The sequence below is a fragment of the Ailuropoda melanoleuca genome, chromosome 13 (assembly GCF_002007445.2).
Source record: "Ailuropoda melanoleuca isolate Jingjing chromosome 13, ASM200744v2, whole genome shotgun sequence".
Taxonomy (NCBI): Eukaryota; Metazoa; Chordata; class Mammalia; order Carnivora; family Ursidae; genus Ailuropoda; species Ailuropoda melanoleuca.
The window spans coordinates 40478293-40504155 of NC_048230.1; the positions used below are offsets into that span (position 1 = coordinate 40478293).

At 43.1% G+C, this 25863-nt stretch overlaps 1 protein-coding gene across 5 annotated transcripts in view; it reads right to left on the reverse strand.

Moving 5' to 3' along the window:
- The window catches only part of RNF157 (ring finger protein 157), a 71692-nt gene that overhangs the window by 36661 nt on the left and 9168 nt on the right, over positions 1–25863 (reverse strand). For 4 of the 5 annotated variants that reach the window (XM_019800357.2, XM_019800355.2, XM_011225787.3 and 1 more), the window contains exon 2: positions 13964–14082. In XM_019800357.2, coding sequence (XP_019655916.1) covers positions 13964–14056 — 93 coding nt within the window. In that variant the 5' untranslated portion in view covers positions 14057–14082. Of the gene's footprint in view, positions 1–13963; positions 14083–23301; positions 24885–25863 lie in introns of those variants that run through there. The other variant, XM_034641647.1, reaches the window with a different exon arrangement.

The window sequence follows — 25863 nt, forward strand, 5'->3', positions numbered from 1 at the left end:
TTCTTTTCTTTTTTTTTTAAAAAGATTTTATTTTTATGATTTATTTGAAAGAGTGAGAATGAGAGTGGGGTGGGGGCAGAGGGAGAAGCAGACTCCCCGCTGAGCAGGGAGCCCGATGTGGGGCTTGATCCCGGGACTCCAGGATCATGACCTGAGCCAAAGGCAGATGCTTAACCAACTGAGCCACCCAGGTGCCCCTGACTGGTCCTTTCTAAGACATATTCTTTTTTTTTTTTTTTAAGTTAGGTTTATTGAGATCTAATTTACATCAAAAGCAAAATTCACCCTTTTATGTGTACAGTTCTTTGAATTTTGACAAATACATACAGCTGTGTAACCACCATCATAATCAAGATACAGAACATTTCCTTCACCCCTACACATTCCTTCATGTCCTTTTGTAGGCAACCCCTCCCTGCACCCTAGTCCCTGGCAACCACTGATCTGTTTTCTATCCCTATAGTCTTACCCTTTCCAGAATGACAAGACACATTCTTTACAATGCTTACATAAAATACCCAAAGGCCTCTTCTAGCTTGCACACAACACTGTGTGTTCTGTTGCCCCATGAGCCTCTCATGTATGTTAGGAAGGGGGAGAAGCCAGGGCTTGAGGGGTATGAAGGGCAACAAAATTCACTGCAGCTTGAGACGCCTATACACCCCCTACTGAAAGCAGGACACATCCTGGTGAGATGGGGAGCAGCTCTTTAAAGTCCAAAAACAAAGGCTTCATTTTAAATCGTCCCTGCGTAAACATCCCAGTCTGCTCTCCCATGACGGTACAGCACTAGCCAGAACTAGACTTCCGTCCAGTTTAGAGGAACTTCTGATGTTGAAGGAAAACATGAATTTCTATAGCTGGAACTGAATATAGATGAATATGAAAATTCTGTTAAAAGCTAAAAACTTGAGTTTCAATAGGATGTTCTTCTTGCTGTCAGATGTGGCTTGACCTCACATTGAGTTACTTGGGCCTCGCAAAATACCGAAGTTTTACTGAATCCTGCAGGAAGCACTCAAGAGCTATGCTGGCCTTGGGCTAGGGTTAGGGTTAGGGTTCTCTACTATGTGATCTGAGAGAGCTGTTAGCCAAGACTACAATTACACTGTAATACATAAATACATCAGACCAACACACCGTATATCTGAAACTTATACAATGTTATATGTCAGTTATACCTCAATAAATATACATACATTCAAAGAAAAAGAGTGAAAGGCAAGCAGAGACTGGGAAAAGACATTTGCAATATATTTATCTGAGAAAGGATTCCTATTTTCTTAGTATTTCCTTACCAAGAAAGAACAAGCTAACAGAAAAGATTTGAACTGACAGTTCACAGAAGGGGAATCCGGATGGCCAATAAACATATGTAAAGGTGCTTGACCTCATGAGTCATCGGGAAAATGAAAATTAATCCTACACACCCACTGGGATGAAAAAGATAGAAAATACTAGGTGCTGGGGGCTCTAAACCATGCTGGTTGGAGGGCAATTGGTGTAGTTGCATTGGAAAACTGTTCGGCGGTATCTACAACAGCACAGCCCCATGCCGAGGCAATGCCAGTCCCGGGTGCACTCGGAACAGACATGCGTACGTGCGCCCCACAAGATACGTACAATGGGATGGTCACAGCAGCACTATTCATCATAGCCCCACACAACAGAATGCCAAATGCGATACACCATCATGTGGATGAACTGTGGGACACTCACACGTGCAGGACATGTGCAACGAGAATAAACAATCACTCCATGCACTGAGATGAGCAAATCTCACAAACGTTCTGCATGAAAGGAACCTGACATAAATGGGCACGTGTGTATGGTTCCACTTATATAAAGATCAAATCAGGAGAGAAGATGGGTAGCGGTTACCCTGAGTCAGAGGTCGTGACAGGAAGGGGGACCAGGGGAGCTTCTAGGGGGCTGGCCATGTTCTAGTTCTTGACCTGGACACTGGTCATAAAGGTGTGTTTGCTTTGTGAAAATCAAGTGTACAATTTGTTACCTTTCGGTGTATCTGTTATACTTCAGTAAGTATCATTTTTAAAAAGGACAAGCCAGCTCTGTGTAAACAGATCTAGAATTATCTCCAAGATGTGCTAGTCACTTAAAAAGCAAGGGGAGAAAAAACGCAAGAGCAGAAGTGAGAACGGCTGTGCAGTGATGCTCTCGCAGCCCGTCTCCACCCCCTCACCATGTTCCCGTTCTCCAGCTGCTGAGAATGTTGGCCACAAACAGCCCATAGCTGCTCCTTCTCCAGCAATTAGGAACCGAAGCCTCCTGGCCCAAGAAAATGCCCCGATTTCTCCTTCATCATACCACCACAGGGCCGTCAGCAGCCAGGGAGACGTGGGCAAGGGCGTACAAAAGGCCAGGCCCCCTGCCTCAAGATAGGGCGACTGTGCGGTACAAGTCGTACTCCAAAGCTTTCCCGAGGGACCAGGCTGAAGCGAATCTCTGCCAAGACCACATCTTTGTTCAGTTCTGCTCCCCTGCCCCATCTGGCTTCTGCTATCCCCATTCCCAGGAGAGCCTTCCTTCAATAAACAGCTCTCACAAAGATCTCCATCTCAGGTTTGTTTCTAGAGAAGTGGTATCAGCAGCTGCCGAAGGACGTGGACTCTGCGGGTGGAATTTGGGGGTAGGTTACCCACCGGCCAGATGGCAGTGAGGACCCACCCGCCCAGACGGTCCCTGGCGTGTCGCGGTGGTGCAACACAGGGCAGGGGATGCACTGGCTGGTTTACGGTCTCTGGTACAGGAAGTACAGGAGAAATGATGACAGTAAAACTGTAGAAGTGGGTGGCTGTTATTAAGAGCCATCCATTCATCAAAAAGGGAAAAAGCCAGTCCAGATATAGCGATCAGCAATTTAAGGCCAAGTATGACAGTCAGTCAGCCTCCTGCAGCATATTTTAAAGACAGTAATCTCCTACAGGCATGGGACCTAATTTTAAGGAGTGGCCGAACCAAAAAGAAGGCTGAGCTCTCAGCCCAGGTCAAGTCTATGAAGTCAAAGTTGGGGCCCTGATGAGGAAAGAGTGGACTCTAAGGCTTGAAAGGGGATGTCTATGTACATTCACTTGAGAACCATGAACTCCAGATTCCCTGGGCCTGCAAACTGGCTGGCTCCCTCTTCTTGGAAGATAGGGGAATCCCCTTTGCTTGAAGATGACACAGCGGTCTCAGACAAGACAAGCACCTTACAAGACAGTGCTTGCCCTACAAAGGAGCTGCCCCATCTTCTCTCCTGGCCATAGGCCATAATTAGGGTCAAATCTGAGTATTACTCACCTGGGGCCTGCTAGGCCTGCTAAGAGAGGGGGAGTTATTATGCCAGAAATATGCAGGCCCAGGCTAACACAGGCACAGGTCAGAACAACGTATGTGGGAGTGGTCTGAGGGTGCTGGGTTAAGGGGTGTTGTGGAATATAAAGCTGGATGAGGAAGAGCCTGCTGGTATGGAGACAGAACTAACACCTTGCAAGGGCCCAGGGTCTAACATGGGCTGGGGAAGGTGGCCTCATGGGAGCTTAGAAAAGCAACGGACCACATTAACGGATTCCAGAATCTGGCACAGCAGTTGTTGGAAGAAAAGATCAAAAGTCTTAAAGGAGTAGGCACGCTAGGCCGGGTCTGCCACACAGAAGGGGAAAACGCGCTAGCTGGCCATGTCCTTTGCGGGGGGGCCTGGAAGCCAGTCCGATTACCAAAGCTGAGACTCTGCTGCTTATGTTGGTTACCAACGTAAATCCTGCCTCACGAATCAGGGCCGTCTTCTTCATTCCCACTGCAACCTGAGATGAGACTTCCATCGAATCTCATGTGGACATCTGGTTCCCCTTTACCTGTCCCCATGACCCTCTAATCCACCCTCTATACTGTCGTCTGAGTGATCTTTCGGAATGTGTATTATAGGACTCCCAGGTTAAAACCCACTAGTGGTTCCCCATGCCTACAAGAGAGAAGTCCAAAGCCTGCAGGAAGGCGTACGGGGCCCCTCCAGCTAGGCCTGGCTCCACTGGATGTTAAGCTCCTGTTAGAGGGAATTATCTGGAGCACACAGCCCTCATCTTGTTTAGCTGCCTCTTTGCCTTTGCTCCTCAGCCCCTCCTCCAAGATGTTCTCGTTTCCCAACTATTGGAGAAGTTCTTTAGTTCAGGGACTGAATTTTATCTGCCTTTGTGTCTCTAGTGTTTAATACTGGCCTGGAATATTACAGGTGTTCAATAAAATGGTAAATGAGGGGCGCCTGGGAGGCACAGTCAGTTGGGCGTCAGACTCTTGATTACCGCTCAGGTCCTGATCTCAGGGTCATGAGATTGAGCCCCATGTCGGGTTCTGTGCTCAGCATGGAATCTGCTTGGGCTTCTCTCTCTCTCTGCCCCTTCTGCTTGTGCTCTCTCTCTCTCTAAAAATAAATAAATCTTTTTTAAAAATGCTAAATGAATGTAGGAATGACTGAGTCAATCAATCAGCGATTTGTGTAATGGGGAGGGGAAAAATACCCACAGCGGGCACAGCCTAATGATTAGTAAAGAAAACCATCTACTTAGCCAGCAGACGCCAAATTAAAGGTAAGAACAGAAAAGTAACTATTGCCTCCTTCTCCACCTCTACTTTCTTCTCCCTTTTATAATTCTTTCTCTCTTATAATCCAAAGTGATTTTGAAATTCTTATACAGAGAAGGTAACCCACTAGAGGCCAACAGCTACCAAAAACTCCTCCTGTTCCTCATTCATCTCCAGTAAAGGATCTTCTCCAGAGAATTTCTCTCCTCTCTGTCATCATTTCAGGTTACATTGCAACTAACTAATTTCCTTCCTTCCTTCCTTCCTTCCTTCCTTCCTTCCTTCCTTCCTCCCTCCCTCCCTCCCTTCCTTCCTTCCAAGATTTTATTTACTTATTTGAGAGAGAGCACAAGCAGGGGGAGCTGCAGAGTGAGAGGGAGCCTGATGCAGGCCTTGATTCCAGGACCCTGAGATCATGACCTGAGCTGAAGGCAGACATTTCACCAACTGAGCCACCCAGGCACCCTCCTTTCTATAACTTCTATCCATAAAATTTTACCCTGAAGTTTACACACCAGAGAGAAAACCACGATCCCGGTCTTGCATCTCAATGAGAGGCAGTAGATCTAATATGGAAAGCCCTATTTCACTAGAGACAGAGCCCAAGCAGGGGAGTGGCCAATGCAGCATATTTAGCTAAAGGAAGAAGCAAACTCAGTTGATGCTTTTTGCATTAAAAAAAGAAATCTAAGCAGTAGTTTCAAACTATCTTCCCCAAGATACTTATTAACAACAAAGAGAAAGATGGTAACTCTACCATGGAGAAACACATGGTGAATTATATCCCCATAAAGCTGTTATTTAACAAAGTAATACAGATGCAATCAGGGTCAGGCACAGGGAGAACTTCTGAGGTGCTGACAATGTTCCACTTCTTGATCTGGGGGGTGGGTATAGGTTGTTTGTTTACAGTTTCTTCAAACTGTAGATATATGGTTCATCTACTTACATATATCTATTTCACAATTCACAATAGAAAAGTGAGAAGAAAAACAATAGAAAGTAAGTTAAAAGGAGTTGTTTTTAAAAAAAAGAAAGTTTAAAAAAAAAAAAAAAAAGGACCGGAGGGCAGGAACAGCCCTATCAAAGGACCTGACTTCTTTTGCACACCCCTCCTGAGTCCTTGTCACCGGGGACCTTAGGGTCGTCAAGTATAGCTGCACTCAGTGACGAGGCTCGCTTGGCCTCTGTCACACTGCTGCCTCCCCACAGCCACAGGACCCCTGTCCATCCGATGATTCACCTGCTATAGAAACCCAACGCCGTAAAACAGAGGTGTCAGGTCAGAAAACTCCCCGAAGAACAAAAATGGCCTCTTCAGAGCTAAGTAGCAAATTCTTGGACCCAACTAGCTTCTGAAGTTATCTTTTTTATGCTATAATTTATTTTCCAGAGGTATAGCTGACTTTACACATACTGTTAAGTCTCATATTTTAAGCTCTTATTTACCTACCAAAAAAAAAAATCTATCCTGCTCTCCATTTAAAGGAACCAGCTTTTTTCTTGTTATCTCTGGAATCAAGAGAGAGTTGAAACTAACTCTTGAGGGGTGGATACCTGGCCCCCTTGGTAGAGCATGTGACTCTTCATACCCTTGTATCCTGAGTTCAAGCTCCACATTGGGCGTAGAGTTTACTAAAGAAGCAAATAAAACTCCATCTAGGATAAAATCTACAATTTGATTATACTCTCTTGGTATTTGGAAATATGACTATATTATCTTCACACTGCAAAACGGTTGTTTACATAGTATTTATTCACTATGTGGCACGAAGCAACTCTCCCTAAAGAAGGCGTTTGAAATAATTTCTTCATCTTTATCAAGAATAAAAAGTAATATAAATGGATTAAGTTTTTGGCAAGAACATAACAACAAATTAAATTTCAAAATTGAAGACCTACGATGATTTCATTTACATAATTTTCTAAAACTGGAGAGTCAAGTCCCTGTAAATTGAGCTGTTTTACTCACATGTGTGCAGGGAGAGCGAGTTATTATTTTTTCTAAATTTATTTGAGAGAGAGCGAAAGTGAGAGAGATCACAGAGGGAGCGGGAGAAGCAGACTTGCTGCTGAGTTGAGAGCCCGACGTAGGGCTCGATCCCAAACCCCAAGATTGTGAACTGAACTGAAGGCAGACGCTTCACCGACTGAGCCACCCAGGGTCTCTGAACCGAATGTTTCTAAAGATAAATGACTGCACATTGACACGAATGGGACTGGGACGAAGCTACCTGGCTCCAGCCCTCACCATGCTGACTGTGATCTTGTTACTCTCCACAAGCCCCCAACCCCACACAGCAGGCCACACCCTTCCTGTAGTTCACAAAACAGTTAAGCCATTATTTTAGAATTTCCTTAACTTTCCTACTCCCTGTATTTTCCTGGAACTGTCTCCTCCCCTGCTCAGCAGTAGTCCCTTTCCCTATTTTTACAGAAAATGTAAATGCTTCTGTTTTAAAAATAAAAATGTGTTCATTAGGAAAAATTCAAATTCAAATACATAGTCATATAGAAGAATACAAAGTCAGAGGCAAGCACCTCCCCTTGCTGATTTACCCCAAGAGTTACCACTGTGATAGAGTAAAATGCGTTGTTTTTGGACATACTTTATGCATCTACAAATATAAATACACAAACATACGTACATTGTGACACACTGTTATTTTGATCAGCAATGGAATCAGATTCCACATTATACATAACAGCTTGCTTTTTTCAGCAAACCATGTGGTCATGGACATATTTTCATCTCAGTGGGTACAAACCTACTTTATTTTTGGCTGAATACCAGTTCTTAGCGTAGACACACTATAATTTATTGAACAATTCCTGCCTGATGGGTGCACAGCCCACGTCTCTGGTGTCAAAAGTGAATCAGTGTTGTAGCAGAACATAAAGGAGTGTGTTTCTCCTTTATACAGAGATTCAGAGAAATGAAGTCGCTTGACCAAAGGGTATGCATAACTAAAAAATGTGAATACTGCCAAACTAAATGCCAAACACAGTTGTAGGACAATTTATTAAGGAAGGAAGAAAGATGATAGCAGGCAAAAGGCAAATAATGCAATCTACAAGGCATACCCACATCCCCACAGAAAAGAGGCACGTTCGTGCCATGGGCTCTTGTACGTCCTCCTAAAAATCCATACGTTAAAGGCCTAACCCTCAATGGGATTGTATTCAGAGATGAGGCTTTGGGAGGTAATTCGGGTTAGATGAGGTCAGAATGGTGGGCCTCTCAAGATGGGATTAGTGCCCTTAAAAGGAGACGAAGAGGGAGAGAGCACCCCCCCTCCCAGCATGTGAGGACCCAGCAAGAAGATGGTCACTTGCAAGAAGGCCCTCACCAGAACTAAATCTGCCAGCACCTTGATCGTGGCCTTCCCGGCCTCCAGAACTTTGAGCAATGAATGAATACCTGTTGTCTAGGTCGCTAGTTTATGGTGTTTTGTTTCAGCAGCCAGGGCAGACCCACACAGGCGCTCAGGGTATACACGGCAGGGTGCCTGTATTGTCACCAACCGCCTGACGATGCTGGGGTCCGGGCACAAACCAAACTGCAGACAAAACCCACACACAGCATCCGGCTTAAACGTTAGCTGCCCCACAGAGGCTGCTTTTCCCGCCCCTAACACTCCCTGCCTTCAACTCACACTGCCCACAACACTTGAACCTGCTCCATCTTTATTGTTACTGCCACGATTCTAGCTCAGGCACTTTGTATCTTCTTCTTCTTTTTCTTCTTTTTTTAAAGATTTTATTTATTTGACACAGAGAGAGCACAAGCAGGGGGATCCGCAGAGGGAGAGGGAGAAGCAGACTCGCCGCTGAGCAGGGAGCCCGATGCGGGACTCGATCCCAGGACCCCAAGATTGTGACCTGAGCTGAAGGCAGGCACCTCACCAGCTGAGCCATCCAGGTGCCCCTGTAACTTCTTCCTTAACTAAAACAAACCACCACCTAACTGGTGCCTCATCTCGTCTTTCCAATGTACTCTCTACACCGTGAGGGGACTTGAATTAACTTTCTGAAAGGTCAATCAAATCATAATAGCTGTCATTTTTTGAATCCTTAAAATGTATCTGCAAGATAGGTATTTTTATAGATGGGGAAACTGAGGCGCACTCATGGCCAATACCTTAACCAACACCACGAAGCTAGTCAGTGGCAAACCAACCCATGACTATGACCTTCTTTACTGCCTTACAAAGAAAGGCATAAACTTCTCAGTACAATCCTCATGACCCTTCAAACGTGGGCCCAATTTGTCTTTCCAGCCTCCCCTCCTGCCAACATCCCTCATGATCCCGTCCTTCCAGCCTACTTACCATTCTGGAAACCCAGCAGGCACCTCTGCATCTTCGCTGCTTCCTCACATTGCTTGTTAATTCTGCCTCAATGACCTTTCCAGTACCCACCTGGGAAATGCTGCTCAGCCTGCCCAGTCCAAGGAGTCATCTCTCAGAGCCAGTGCCCCGGGTGGAAAGCATTCTCACTCCCCTCTGCTCTCACAGCACTCTGGCCCTGTCTCTCACACAGTCACAAAGAGCTCACCAGAACCCGTCACAGTCAGGGGCGACCTGCCGGCGGTCATACCGTGAGAGCCTCGGGGCAGGGGCCAAGTCTTTATCATCTTTGCACTCCCGGATGCTAGCACAGTATATGACCTGCAAATCCTTCCTGAAGGAATGAACGGCACCACGACTGACACAAAGCTCTACATGCATAAAACTCTCCTTCACAAATGGACATGCTGTCAAGTTCCTTTGAACAACTTGCTCTCAGGGCGCCTGGGTGGCTCAGCTGGTGAAGCATCTGCCTTCGGCTCAGGTCACAATCTCGGGGTCCTGGGATCAAGCCCCGCATTGGGCTCCCTGCTCAGCACGGAGTCTGCTTCCCCCTCTCCCTCTGTGATCTCTTTCGCTTTTGCTCTCTCTCAAATAAATTTTAAAAAAATAATAAAAAAAGTAACTCACTCTCCCTGCACACATGTGAATAAAAGGGCTCAGTTTACAGAGTCTTGATTGGGTGCATCTCTATTAGGTGATAGAAGAAGGGCCCACCTGTGTGCACCTTGGTTCTCAAGGCCCGCTGTGCCGCCCTGGCTGCAGGCAGCACAAGGAGGAAGAGGCTGAGTCCCAGCCGCCCAGGGACAGAACACACAAGATGATGAGGACTATCAGGGACTCGACTAAAACTCAACTACTTTCCTCAAAGGTGAGAGCATACGTTTGAACCAGGTAGGGTCAAGGTATCACTTGATTCTCTGACAATGCTCAGTTCACTGAGCCTCTAAATAACTTAGAGTTCTAGCAGTAAGTTACCTTGACAAAAGAAGACCTAGCTCAGTAAAGGTGCAAAAAATCAGCCCTGGCTCGTCCACTACCTAGGAAGGGGAAGCATGGCCTTGATTTAACATTTTGTAACCGTGATGCACAAACATGGAGATCTTAGCTCCTCTAGATACAGGGAGCAGAGCAGAAAGACCTTCAGAAGCCCCACGCGCTACTTAATACAGTTACTTCAAAGCCAGTGAATATTCTCTCCACCCAAAACTACCAGTAGCTGCATGAATAACCAACCTGAGGGGCAGCAGTGTAGCCACACTGCTCAGGGCTTCTTGTTACCCAGCAATTCCCAGGCATTTTTCAAGTATCACATTCCTACAAAGTTAGAACTCTCCCCATTTACACTGGGCAACTTGAGAGCCTTAGTGATAGATATGCCAAGGTTGCAAAGGGCTTAACAGTAAGATGTAAACAAAACCTGAAATCCTGGTTCCAGCCTCTCTTCCACCATCCTTCTAGATGTATGCACACTCTCGTTCTTCAAATCTGACCCTTAGGACCTGATACTAAATTCGACTTTGACAGATTACCGTAAGTGGTAGATCAGCAGGGCTCCGGTACAAACTCCAGGCCCAGTGATATGTTTGCAGGAGATACTTTTTAGTCTGATCAGTCAGAAATGACGGGAAAGACCACAAGTCCCACGAGCCAGGAAGTCTATGGTATCTATATTTTATGTAACAATTTATTTCAACATCTTCTACTCCCCATCTTCATTCTCTCTGGATCGAGGAGCTGCTTGATGCCTTTAAAAGGCTGTTCTTTTTCCTTTGCAACCGGATGCCCAGTTACTGACCCTGGGGACATGTTTCTAGAGAGTAGAAGTCAATTCCTCAGAACTCAAGCTACAAGTCCATCCTCAGTCTCTGGGCTGTCCCCTAACCAGGCGTGATATGCAGTAACAGCAAAACACAGAGGTCAGAGCAGCAGATGGAATTACACACCACATAACAGCTCTCTCAAGAGATACTCCAAGAGAACATGTCCCTGCCACCAGGTCTACTTTCAGATCTCTCTGTGCATCTCACAATTGGCACTTGATGACCTACTCGGACAGACGCACCGACGTGACGTGGGCAGAGATTCTGAGCACACGAGCCCTGAGGAGCAGCAACACCAGAGGGCTTCAGGCTCTGGAGCTGGACTGCTAGGTTCAAATCCTGATTCAGCCACTTACAGGCTTGCTGACCCCTGTTTAAATTCCTTGTGCCCATGCTCCTCATCTGTCCAATAGGGACCTTCCTCATCAGGGTGTGAGGACAGAATGAGAGAACACATACAAAGAGCTTAGAACAACGAGGCGGGGCAAACAGGAAGTGTTCGGGAAATGTTAGCTGTTACCATTCTGTATACTATAGTTCGAGCTGCCTACTTGAAGTTACTCTGATTTGATGTCTTTTGGAAACATTTGCTTAGTACATCAAGCATATTTAATGATGACTACATAGAAACAACAACAAAAAGTCCAATGTTGATGCTCCTTTGGAAAAAGTCTCAAGCGTAAGGTCAAGGTCAAGGCTGCTCTCCAGGGCTTCCGGAGGAGCTCAGTCCTCACGGATTCACAGAGAAGTGTCAATGAGGCAACTGAACTGGGAAGGTGTGCCAGCCAGCACAAACCTCCAAATGACCCCAGAGAAGCATTTATTTGGTTTTAAATAATCTCTATAGCCCAAAAAGTTCAAAATTTAAAACAAACAAACAAACAAAAAAATCCCTATTCTAGGGGCGCCTGGGTGGCTCAGTCGTTAGGCGTCTGCCTTTGGCTCAGGGCGTGATCCCGGCGTTATGGGATCGAGCCCCACGTCGGGCTCTTCCGCTGGGAGCCTGCTTCTTCCTCTCCCACTTCCCCCGCTTGTGTTCCCTCTCTCGCTGGCTGTGTCTCTCTCTGTCAAATAAATAAATAAAATCTTTTTTTAAAAAATCCCTATTCTGACACCAGAGGGAAGGAAACAGAAAGGGAGTAACCAATGCAAATGGCAAGTCTCCATAAGAAGAAAAGGCCATTTTCCAAGCATGAGCTGATTTCTGCGGAGGGAGGCAAAATTCTTACTGGCTCTATCAAAAAAGAAAGATCCTTCTACTCTAATTGCTAAGGCAGAGTAACAAAATCAAAGAGAAGACATTTGATGAGCATTAGTTGGCAGGACTAAATGTGAAGCAGAAAGGATGGGGCATTTTGAAAGCACACCTGGACTGTGAATTAGAGGAGGGGATCACTCCAGATACAAAGGAAGAAAACAATGGACACCAATCACCAAAAAAACAACAACAACAAAAAAAAACAAAACAAAAACTCCAGGTCACTTACCTACCTAAAAATCTTCAATATTTCCCATGGCCTATAAGAAAGATTCAAGAACCTCTGGAGGTAATAGAGCCCCCCACCTACCTTTCCGATCCTGTCTCGCCATCAGGAAACGTCCGCTCCCGCCAGACTGGCTTCCTTATTTGTTCCAGGGAGGAACAAACCATGCTCATTTCAGCTTTGTATCCCCAGCACCTATCACAGTACCTGGCACACAGCAGTTGCTCGGTAAATGTTTGCTGATTCAACAACAGTGGGAACGCTTTTAGGCCCGTACTCTGCACCTCTCTCCTGGAAAGCCCCTTCCCCACCCCGCTGGTGAAAACCCAGGCATCTCCAAAGCCTTGCTCAACACTTTCCACCTCTTCTTAACAGCAGCGCGAGTGGCCCGCGCTTGCTGTCCTCTCTTCCGCTCTCGCGCCCCGCAGCATCCCATCACTTCGGACCTCCACTGCTATTCATGTATTTCCTGTTCCTATGTTTCGTTTACCCCATACACCGGGAGCTTCTGGAGGAAGGCAGGGTATGTTGAAGCAATGAGAAGCAGTGGAAAGGTTATAGATCTGCAGCCAGGCAGACCTGGTTATTTGGCTTTGGGAAACTTCGTGTAAACACTTAGAACAGTGCCTGGAACATAGCATGCACTTCGCAAGCGCAAATATTGTCATTTCTCGTTTCTTGGAACCTCAGTTCTCCCTCTTATAAAATGGGGTTAATAGTAAATCTTCTGGGGTGCCTAGCTGGTTCGGTCGGTAGAGCACACGACTCTTTTTTCTTTCTTTTTTCAAGTTTTTATCTAAATCCCAGTTAGTTAGCATACAGCGTAATATTAGTTTGTGTAGGATTTCGTGATTCACCACTTACATGCAACACCCAGTGCTTGTCACAAGTGCCCTCCTTAATACCCGAGAATGAGACTTTTGACCTCGGGGTAGTGAGTTCAAGTGTCACATGTTAGGCACAGAGCTTGCTTCAAAAAAAAAAAAAAAGAATAATGATAACTCTGTCAGGTGCATCCTTACGAAGATTAAGAATAATATTGAAAAGTCTTGAGGACCTTCCTGGGCACACAGCGCCTACTCGCTCGCCATATGGCAGCCATTCTTCCAAAGCCTCATGCTGGGTGTAGAGAAGATGCTCCGTAAGGTAAGTTTATGGAATGAGTTGAACGAACAGAGACATAATCTAACATCAGTTCAGATATCAAGGGAAAACTTCTCAGTCATCCACTCAATGAATCTTTAAGGGCTAGTCAGTATGTACCAGGCTTTGTTCTAGGTGCTGGGATGCACCAGTAAAAACAGTTCCTGACCCTGTGAAATTTACATTCTAAAAGAGAGGGCAGATAACAGACAGAGGGCGAGACAGAAATAAAAGCCTATATGGTGTTAAGTGCTACAAGAAGGAAAAAAGCAAGGTGAGGTTGTGCTAGCAGAGCCAGGAAAGGGCTGTCTGTGGAGATGGCATTTAGGCAGAGACAAGAATCCTTAGGCCAGCCAGAGAATGTGAGATGTCCTCACCCTTGGGCAGACTCCGGCAGCCTTTCCACGGGTCAGCCTCTAGTGACAAGAGACCCACTGCCAGCAAAGGTCTGGCTCCTGGGCCCCCTCTCAACTCACATCAAGTCACAGACACTGCTGAGCCAGTGATCACAAACTTACTCTTATAAGACTGTTTGAATTGGCCACCGAAGCCCCACATGGAAGTAAACAGGTTATAACCATACCGTTACTGGTCTGTTCCCCAGAAAGTTCAGATCACTGTTCTCTCCAAAGAGGTAACCTTCAGGGTGCGTGGAGTCAAATTTCTCTCCTCCCATAATGAAGTGGCTGGCAAAATAGCTTCCTAGACAGGGAGAGACAGAACCATCAAACAGAAACCAGTCAAACTAAATCAGTAAGAAAGCCAACTCAAAAAAATGTTAACCCTTCAAACAAATAATTAGCACAACTGTTAACCCCAAGAGAATTGTCTCTGAATTTGGGACAGTGGCACAAAATCAGCAAAATCATAGCAGCGAGAACCCAAGATACCTAACATCAATAGATCAATTTTCCTTTTAACATTAATTGAATCCTTATCGTGATCTGTCTGTAATACCATCAGCCAAAAGACCAGAAGGCCCCACAATGCACATTAATGAACATATACATGTATTTTGTTCCTAATTTTTTCCCTTAAACTTGAAGTGGTTACTTTCTATCCTCTGTATATTCAGGAATCTTAACCACAGGTATCAGCCTGTATACACACACACACATTTCTTTGCCTAAATTTTCCTAAGCCAGCTCGTACCTATACACAGAAGTCTCAGTACCTGCCTACCACTACGTATATACCTCTATAACCCTCTAAATGAAGGCTCTTCCTTCTTCTTATTCGCTTCAAAATGACTGTTAACAGGAAAATACAATGTAAATAATACAGCTGCCCTTGGCTTTACCTACCAATTACCACACAGATTATGGAGTTTAACAAGACAATAGTTCAGTGCTATGAAAAGATACACATGCATGCACACACGCATGTACACACACACACACACACACACTCCTGTCTCAAATTCACTAACTGTGAATGGCCAGGGTTTCGGGGATGTCAGCCACGGCAGGGAGCTCTTTGCTCCACCTTGACTAGCCAGGAGACAGGGATTTTTTTTTTTTTTAAGATTTTATTTATTTATTCGACAGAGATAGAGACAGCCAGAGAGAGAGGGAACACAGCAGGGGGAGTGGGAGAGGAAGAAGCAGGCTCATAGCGGAGGAGCCTGATGTGGGGCTCGATCCCATAACGCCGGGATCACGCCCTGAGCCGAAGGCAGACGCTTAACCGCTGTGCCACCCAGGCGCCCCAAGACAGGGATATTTTTAACACTACAATACCTAGAGGCGATCAGCAGTCAGGGGTCAGAATCCCCATCTGCCTGTCCAGACAGACGAGGAGCTGTGCCAGGATATGACAGCACTGATAAGTCACCACAGGAGGCTTAGGTAACACTGCAAATTCCATCTGGGAATATTTTCCAACCTAGATGATTCAATGAATGCCTCTTAACCCAAATTTCTACAATCTAAATACTCCCAGGAAGGTAAGCCATCGGAACGGAAGGGCTTAGCCCACAACATGCCTTCTCAACGCTCTCCTCACATACCCCAGTTCCTGGATTAACACAAAAAACTTAGGGAGCAGTGAGAGGCTTCATTGTCACCTGTCACACAGCGAGGGTATAGATATGTTTTCTAAACCAATTTCAACTTTTGTTGAAAGTTCACAACAAATTAAAAACAATGAGATTCAGCACTTTCAGCCTGTGAAAAAGCCACAGGAAGGAAGAGAGAAGAAAATTCTAACAGAAAAACTGAACCAAATATTCATTTCTGGGTTTTCTTCATGGGGAGCTTTAGTCGAGAAACACTTATTACATAAAGCAATGTGGAGACACCACAAAGTGAGGCAATTCTTTAATTAAACAACAAGTAGGAAAACATCATTTGAGAGTAAAAGCAGTCAAAATCAATCACTGAGGAACTCGTGAAAGTTACCCACCAAAACTGAAAAATACAAACAGCAGCCATCTGTGGTGATACAACAGTGAAATCCAGCATTTAGGAAAGCTTAATTATCAATTATTTATGTCTAGCACTTGCAAGCCCTATTTTCCAAGTGCATAATTTATAGAGGGGAGAGGTGCCCAGTTGCCTTAAGTAGAAGCAGCCATCTCAAATAATTTAAGTCATTTACTGTTGAATCTTACCAAAACATATTTTCTATACAACAGAGATTATATATTTATTATACATTAGCTGAAATTTTAAAAGTTAAAGATTTCAGGGAGCCTGGCTGACTCAGTCGGTAGAGCGTGTGACTCTTGATTTCCAGGTCGTGAGTTCGAGTCCCTCCTTGGGGATAGAAATTACTAAAATAAAATAAAATAAAATAAAATAAAATAAAATAAAGATTTTTACACTGATGGATGGCTTGCCCAAGTCATGAATAAAGAATGGACAGAAGCAGGTTTGGTGTCTGGAACTATATGGCTCAGCTCACTATAGGACTTGCGGAGTTTCTAGCATCTGTGAACAGTCAGGTGAGGGATGAAGGGACAATGAAATCCAGATAATCAACTTACAGATGGTACTGATTAATCCTAGCAAGAGGAGAGCACTAATGGCTTGGGGGGGCACAGGGTTAAAGATGGTGAAAGGGTTCCATTGGAAATACCTCTTTTTTTTTGCCGTAATATTAAAAGAGAAGAAATTATCAAGAAAGTAGTGTAAAGTTAATTGTAGTTTTGCCTTACATTAAAAAGCAAGAACACAAATATACAAAAATTTAAAATTAGGGTCAATATTTGAGAGATGAAAAAAGGATTTTTCATTTCAGTGGCGGAGGCAGTGCAAAATTCCTTTAAAAAGATGATCTCCCTTGGTGCACTTAAAATACAAATACCTTATCAGTTTAAAGAAAAAATAAGCTTAAGGCAACCAAAAGTTTGCTTGCTGCTTTCTTTGAAATGGAGCCCTCTAATAACTTGCCCTAGTTAGACTAGCGAGACAGAACAAATCCGCCATCTGCAGCCTGGATAAAGCTTCCTGTCTATTTGCCCCAGTGCAGAGTCACAAACAGCTACCATATCAGCAGACAGTAACACCTAACACACTAACAGTCCCTGAAAAAAATGCCTTTCGGACAGCTTGTGCACATTTTTACTTCTTAGCGTGAACCATGCTCTAAAATCAGAAATGGTGGGGAAAAAAGGAGCTATACTACAATACTTTGCCTGCTTGCTAATAGGGACATACATGACTAATGGATAAGATGCAAGTTTTTCATTATTAGTTAGCTATAATTTCTTATTTATTTACTTTTTTGAGAGGAGGAGGGAGGGGGAGAGGGAGAGGGAGAGAGAGAATCCTAAGCAGGCTCCACACCTAGCACCAAGCCCAATGTAGAGCTCAGTCTCATGACCCTGAAATCATGACCTGAGCCAAAATCAAGAGTCGGATGCTTAACCGACAGCCACCCAGGTGCCCCAAGTTAGCTATAATTTCTTTACCAAAATTCATATTCAATTTCTTTGTGCGACCCAAGAAGACACATCTTGTGGTAATCATTTTACAAGGCAGACATATCACATCATCACGTTGTACACCTTGAAGTTACACAATGTTGTATGTCAATTATATCTCAGGGAAGGGGAAAAAAAGAACACACATCATACACAGATCTCCAAAGTTATATTTAAAACATAAGATATGAGTGGGAGGGAGAAGGGGGAATTAGTGTTTAATGGGTATAGAGTTTCCGTTTTGCAAGAAGAAAAAGTTCTACAGGTCTTAACACTCCTGAACCGTATGCTTAAAAATGGTAAGGTAATAAATTTAATGTTACATATTTTTCACTACAATAAAAAGAAATAAAGAAAAGAAGCACGAGGTTTGGTCCACAATGTCCAACACTAATCAAGGTCAGTATTAAAGGAAAAAAGTATTAAAGAAAAAAAAGGCATCCAGGCAAAAAGTCAAATTACTTATAAGGGAAGAAAATTCCACTAGGGCCGCTTCCCAGATCAGGGCTGTCCAATAAAAACGTAACATGAGCCAAAAATGCAAGCCCCATACATAATTTCAAATTATCTAACAGCCACATTTAAAAAAGCAAAGTTAATTTTAATATATTTTATTTACCTCAATATTGGATGTCCCACTATCCCAAAATATCCAAAATATTCTATCAACATGCAATCGGTATAAAAATTATTAAGAAACTATTTACATTCTTTTTTTTTTTTTTTAAGCATGGAGTCTTCAAAATCTGGTGCATATTTTCCGCTGTTTACAACACATCTCAATTGGGACTAGCCACATTTTAAGTGTCCTATGGCCACATGAGGCTGGTGGCTACAGTAGAGAGCATGCTCCAGCCACTACTCACCCCCTGATTTAATCTCAGTCACTATCAATACTTTCTGGCTCTACAGAAACGTCAGAGCAACTCCAAGAGAACTTGTACTGAAGGAATCCTACCCTACCAAGGACAGCTTTTGAACCAAGAGTCCAAATCAATAAATTGACTTCAACTGCCCACAGAGAAAAATACAACTATTTGTTCCTCATCATGTGAACAACAAGAAAAATCTCAGTTAGGATTCACTATCTTGGGGGCGCCTGGGTGGCACAGCGGTTAAAGCATCTGCCTTCGGCTCAGGGCGTGATCCCGGCGTTACGGGATCGAGCCCCACATCGGGCTCCTCCACTATGAACCTGCTTCTTCCTCTCCCACTCCCCCTGCTGTGTTCCCTCTCTCACTGGCTGTCTCTATCTCTGTCGAATAAAGAAATAAAATCTTTAAAAAAAAAAAAAAAAGGATTCACTATCTTGGGGCACCTGGCTGGCTCAGTCGGCAGAGCATGCGACTCTTGATCTCGGGGTTGTGGGCTCAAGCCTCACGTTGGGTGTAGAGGTGACTTAAAATCGTAAAAAAAAAAAAAATTTTCACTGTCTTAAATAATTTACCCAATGAATGTAAGCTCTTAGGGCATATTCCTAACATCACAGTGAAGTTAAATATTGCTCAGTCGATCCCATAATTTACATCTGGCCCGATGACATAATCTGACATTTGCCACCAAACTGCTATGAACTATAACATCACACAATAAAGGACAATTAAACCCATTTCCCATTCTTCTACAACTCTGTATGCCTTTTACAAGACATACATATATCAAACCATCACATTGTACACCTTAAAATTTATGGGTACCCTACATGTTAACAAAAATTCTAATTAAAAAAAACTTTTCTTTCTAAATCTGTAAAATTACTGAAGTGTATCTGCCTATAGAGACACGCTTAGGGGAAAAAGAAAAACTGTTTAGGCCTCTAAGTAATAGCAGTTTATTTACTGTCATGACACAATTGCAAATCAAAGATTTTAAACTTTTTAAGTCATGGAAACTTTATGTTTTGTAAAACTAAAACAAAAATGTTGAGCAAGCAAAAATTTTGATAATTTGCATGGATTAAATGATAAAGTAAAATGTATTTGGTATTTTAGCCACTATCTTATGCTAAGTGGTAGTTTTTATTGCAAAACCTGTAAACAATCTTCTTTTTTAAAAATTTTAAATTCAATTAATTAACATGGAGTGTATTACTGGTTTCAGAGGTAGAGTTCAGTGATTCATCAGTTGCATATAACACCCAGTGCTCATTACATCACATGCCCTCCTTAATGCCCATCACCCAGTTACCCCATCCCCACCCCACCCCCTCCAGCAACCCTCAGTTTCTTTCCTATGGTTAAGAGTCTCTTATGGTTTGTCTCCCTGTCTGATTATACCTTGTTTTATTTTTCCCTCCCTTCCTCTATGCTCCTGTTTTGTTTCTTAGATTCCACTATGAGTGAAATCATATGATAATTGTCTTTCTGGCTGACTTACTTTGCTTAGCATAATACCCTCTAGTTCCATCCATGTCATTGCAAAGGCAAGACTTCATTTTTTGATGGCTGAGTAATGTTCCATTATACACACACACACACACACACACACACACACACACACACCACATCTTCTTTATCCAATCATGTTGATGGACAACTGGGCTCTTTCCATAGTTTGGCTATTGTGGACATTGCTGCCATAAACGTTGGGGTGCAGATGCCCCTTCAGATCACTACATTTGTATCTTTGGGGTATATACCTAGTAATGCAATTGCTGGGTTGTACGGTAGCTCTATTTTTAACTTTTTGAGGAATCTCCATACTGTTTTCCAGAGTGGCTGCACCAGCTTGCATTCCCACCAACAGTGTAAGAGGGATCCCCTTTCTCTGTATCCTCACCAACATTTGTTGTTTCCTTACTTGTTAATTTTAGCCATTCTGACTGGTGTGAGGTGGTATCTCACTGGGGCTTTGATTTGTATTTCCCTGATGCCAAATAATGTTAAGCATTTTGTTATGTGTCTGTTGGCCATTTGTATATCTTCTTCAGAGAAATATCTGTTCATGTCTTCTCCCCATTTCTTGACTGGATTATTTGTTCTTTGGGTGTTGAGTTCTTTATAGATTTTGGATACTAACCCTTTAACAGATTAAACATTTGCAAAAATCTTCTCCCGTTCTGTCAGTTGTCTTTTGGTTTTGTTGACTGTTTCCTTTGCTGTGCAAAAGCTTTTTATCTTGATGAAATCCCAATAGTTCATTTTTGCCTTTGTTTCCCTTGCCTTTGGAGACGTGTCTAGCCAGAAGTTGCTGTGGCCAAGGTCATAGAGGTTGTTGCCTGTGTTCTCTTCTAGGATTTTGATAGACTCCTGTCTCACATTTAGGTCTTTCATCCATTTTGAGTCTGTTTTTGTGTATGGTGTAAGTAAATGGTCCAGTTTCATTCTTCTGCATGTGGCTGTCCAATTTCCCCAACACCGTTTGTTGAAGAGACTGTTTTCCATTGGATATTCTTTCCTGCTTTGTCGAAGATTAGTTGACCATAGAGTTGAGGGTCCATTTCTGGGTTCTCTGTTCTGTTCCACTGATCTATGTGTCTGTTTTTCTATCAGTACCATACCCTCTTGATGAGTACAGCTTTGTAGTATAGTTTGATGTCCGGAATTGTGATGCCACCGGCTTTGGTTTTCTTTTTCAACTTTCCTTTGGCTATTTAGGGTTTTTTCTCGTTCCATACAAATTTTAGGATTATTTGGTCCAGCTCTGTGAAAAATATTGATGGCATTTTATAGGGAAGTAATCTTCCCTTCTTTTTGTGTTTTTACTGATGTCACAGTAAAACAAAAAAATATCCTGCCTGTAAGTGACAAATATTGATCTTCAATTATTTGCTTTTGAATTAATGGAGCTATATACTCAATTACTGCAGAAAATGGAATTGTATTTAAAAATAATTTTATACAGGGGCGCCTGGGTAGCGCAGTCGTTAAGCGTCTGCCTTCGGCTCAGGGTCCGGATAGAGTCCCACATCAGGCTCCTCCGCTGGGAGCCTGCTTCTTCCTCTCCCACTCCCCTGCTGTGTTCCCTCTCTCGCTGGCTGTCTCTCTCTCTCTGTCGAATAAATAAATAAAATCTTTAAAAAAATAAAATAAATAAATAAAAATAAAAAAATAATAAAAATAAAAATAATTTTATACAAAATTAAAATATGAGAAAATTGGCCATGGGAATCCTATTAGGTTTTCATGTATCTGAAAAATCTTCACCTAGGGCACCTGTGTGGCTCAGTTGGTTAAGCGTTTGCCTTCAGCTTAGGTCATGATTCCAGGTTTCTGGGATGGAGTCCTTCATCAAGCTCCCTGCTCAGCAGGGAATCTGCTTTTCCCTCTCCCTCTACACCGCCCCCCTGCTTGTGCTCTAATAAAGAAATAAAATCTTTTTAAAAATTACACAAATAAAACATGCATTTTGCAAAAAATAAAAAAAACCCCAGAGAAGTATGTAATTTAAAAAGTGATAATACAACACTACTCCGTGAGAAGTAACTCCACTATTAACAACTGTGTTTGTGGCCTTCCAGATTTTCCTACACATATATAAACACGTTCGGGTTTTCTGTTTTATTTTCTTTTTTAACTTAATTGGGATACTACACATATTGATCTGCAAGTTACTTTTTTTTTTTTTTTGCCTAATGTACCATAGGCATCCTTCCATGTTCACACTTACGGATCGAACTCATTATTCCTTTTTTTTTTTTTTTTTAAGATTTTATTTATTTATTTGACAGAGAGAGAGACAGCCAGCAAGAGAGGGAACACAAGCAGGGGGAGTGGGAGAGGAAGAAGCAGGCTCCCAGCAGAGCAGGGAGCCCAATGCGGGGCTCGATCCCAGCTCCCTGGGATCAGGCCCTGAGCCGAAGGTAGACGCTTAATGACTAAGCCACCCAGGTACCCCTCGATCTCATTATTCCTAATGGCTACATAACCTCATACTGAGTACTTACTCTGTACCACCACTGTACTAACAGGTACGGAATAGGTTATTCCTCACAACAACCCTAACAGGTGGGTGATACACATTTTTTTTATTTTACAGAACTGATGATAAACACACAGAGAAAGTAAGTAATTTATCCAAAGTCACACAGCTACTAAGAGGCAGTGTCAGGTCCCAAATCCATCTATTTTTATTCCAGAATGCCTATGTATACTCAATCCATTACACTACATTCCCATTGCGCACCCAGATTTAATTAACCGGCTGCCTACTGATGAACATTCCCTACTCTCTAGTTTACATTACCTGCTTGCTTTTTTCCCTCCTGGGTGGTATTATTGTTACTATTTGATTGTTTTTACATCTGGAATTTGTCCTTATGGACTGTGTGGGATAAGGCGTTAATCATTTTTTTCCAAATAGGAAACTTTACTAACACCATTTATTGAATGTTCCATTTCCCCCACTAAATTGAAAATCTATTTTTATCATGCTATATATACCTAGCTCTGGACTCTATTCTATTCTGAATGAGCACAGTGGAGTTTGAGTACATATAGTTATAACAACTGTAGCTTTACAGTATTTGAAGCAAGGCACACTTCAACAGATCCAAACCTTCCCCCCGTTCTCAAGGTCCCGACCCTGACCCCTCTCCCTGTCTTCCTTCTACTTTGTGACATTCCCTGAAAACCCTTCAACGTTACACAAGTTCCAGCACCGTACAACTTCCCCATAGTTCTATCCGTCCTTTCTCCCGGTCTCAGGAAGGTCGTCCTTCTCTGCCCATCCCAAAGTTAACTTTCCACTTGAGTTCCCGTCCCGAACTGCTTCTACCCCCCTGAGACTTCATCAACAACCTCCCTCTTTCTCAGTGTTTCTGTTCCTCTTTCCATTGGCTTTTTACCTGCCTCGAGCTTGCAAGCATATTCTGGTCTACAAAAAGAGCTCCGTGTGCCATGCCTTAAAATCCGCCCACTGGCCACCGATCTGTCATTCCTGTCTGCTCCCACCCACATCGAATGACTCCTCAAGCCTTTACAGTGCTTTCCACCACTCTACTGAAATTCTTCCCTGGAACACCCAGCAGGCTAAGTGTATTCTCACGCTTCACTCACCTTAAGAATGCTCAGAAGACCTCCACGCTCATTTCTGAGGCTCTTTTCCCTTGGCTTCCAAAATCCTCATGTTTTGGAGTCTCTCCCCACCTACCACTTGTTTCATGCTTTCATGCAGCCCACAAACATGGATGTGTCTTCGAGAGCTCAGGTCTCTCCTTTTCTTTCATTCTTTCCCCCTCTCTCCTCCTCATAGAATCAAAGCAGAGACTCTGATTTAAGACAGAGCTGAATTTGATCCCGGTGCTGCCTTCTACCATTGTGTGACCTAGGACAAGTTATTTAACTTCTTTGGTTTCTTTATCTGTAAAATGGATAGTAACACCTCTTTCAAAGGATTGTTATTAGGCCCAGTGGGTAATTAACACACATTGGCTTCTCTGTTCCCATACTCCCGAACATTTTCCCGATTTTTCTTTGGAGTTTCAGTCCAAATCTTTAACCACCTGCCGTATCTTTCCATCTAGATATCCCATCTTTGCTTCAAATTCAATGAATAACCTTTTTTTTTTTTTCTGGGAGAGGGGGAATAAAGAGCATTTGATCTTAAGAGCTGTCACCAGAACTCCTCTTAGCAAAGGCATGATCATTTTTGGAATGTACCTTAATGAGCTACTTAGAATGGAGAGCAACACACCAAGGGCACGGGTATATGTGTTGCTTGTTGCAACTCGAACTGCTTTGTAATTTTTCTTCTCAGAGGAAAGGGTAAGGAGGAGAGTCAAAAGAGGAGAGGTAAGAGGAAAGACATGTTAGGATGAAGGCTCAGGTTGGCGAACTGAAGAGTCAGTGAAACTCTCCAGCTGCAGTAGAGTCGAGAGTGATGATGTTTACTACTCCTCTTATTCCCGCAATGTAAACCCCAACTTCACCATCCTCCACAAACCTTTAGTAGAATCTACACTTCAAATACTTTATGTGAATGGAATTTTTTGGAGAAACTGAAGAATGGACTGAAGTCACATTTACTGTGGGGCAGAGACAACAAGCTGGAGCTCAGGAGCCAACACGGTTGTGCCATTGGTCATTTGGGGATCACAGAAATCTTGGAAGGAGCATGAGAAGTCTGTACTCTATAATTTGGGGGAGTTTCTGTCTAATTTGCCTAGATCTTGAGGAGCAGTAAAGCCCTGGCTGACGTTTGGGACTCACTTAAAGAGCAGTTTCTGCCCCAGATTCCCAATTTCTGTCAATGGTGCTTTGCTTTTCTGGTCACCCAGGTAAAAAATGTCATAGTCATCAAGACCACACAAACGGTGAATGTGTGCTTTTGTGCAAAGCATCCCTGTCAAGACCTCAGCCCTTTCCAAGTTCGATGACAGTGGATTATCAGGTTATAGTTCCCTAGCAAATCTCTACACTTCTAGTCTTTTTCTCCCTACAACCTATGCCTCTAAGAGATAAATCTTCCTTAGAATACCATCTGGTTCTTCTCTTTTGGCTCCTACCCACTTCCCAAATTTTATTTCTCACTACCTTCTAGAATTCTCTGCCTCAGCCAACTATTTGTTATTCTCTAAATCCATCAAGAATACTGGCAAGGACACCTGAAACTAATATAACACTGTGTGCTAACTGTAATTAAAATAAAAACTTAAAAGGGGTGCTTGGCTGGCTGAGTCTGGAGGGCATGTGTCTCTTGATCTTGGGGTTGTGAGTTCAAGCCCTGAGTTGGGTGTAGAGATTACATAAAAATAAAATAAATAAAAAAATAATCTTTAAAAATTAAAATAAAAACTTAAAAAGAAAAATTTTAAAAAGCGCACTGGCAACCCCCAGGCCATTACAAATACCATTCTCCACCTTGGACTCTTTGGGAGTCCTTCCACATGGTCAGAGGAGCCATTGCTCCCAAGAACTTTACCCTTATTGATTAAGCTCTTCTCCGTATTTTATTCAATTGGCATAAACCCCTCTGTACTGTTACTTTTAACTATACAGAGCATAAGATTCATCTATCGTACAATTCAATGACTTTGGTAACTATCACCACAATCCAGTTAAAAACACTTGCACTACCCCAAAATGTTCCTTCATGCCTGTTTACAACTAATTCCCACGCCCGTCCCCAGCCTTAGGCAAACTTTGCTGTTTTCTGTCTCTATAAATTTGCCTTTTCTAGCCATTTCATAGAAATGGACTCATATAATATAGTCTTACATCTGGTTTCTCGCATGTAACACCATGTTTTTGAGGTTAATCCGTGTAGCGCAGCTGTATCGCTAGTTCATTCCTTTAAGTTGCTGAATAGCATTTCATTTATGAATATATCTCATTTCATTAATCCATTCACCAGCTGATGAACATTTGGATTATTTCCCATTTTTTGGCTATTATGACAATGCTGCTATGGACATTTGCGTATATGTCTGTGTGTAAATCTGATGGACAGATTCATGGGAGCGGAATTGCTAGATCAGAGGGTAAATTTATGTTTAACTTTCTAACTGTCCCAAACTCTTCCAAAGTGGCTGTTACCATTATACATTCCCAACAGCAATGCACAAGGATTCCAATTTCCCTACATTTTCACCAACACCTGACAGTCTTTTTTAATGTAGC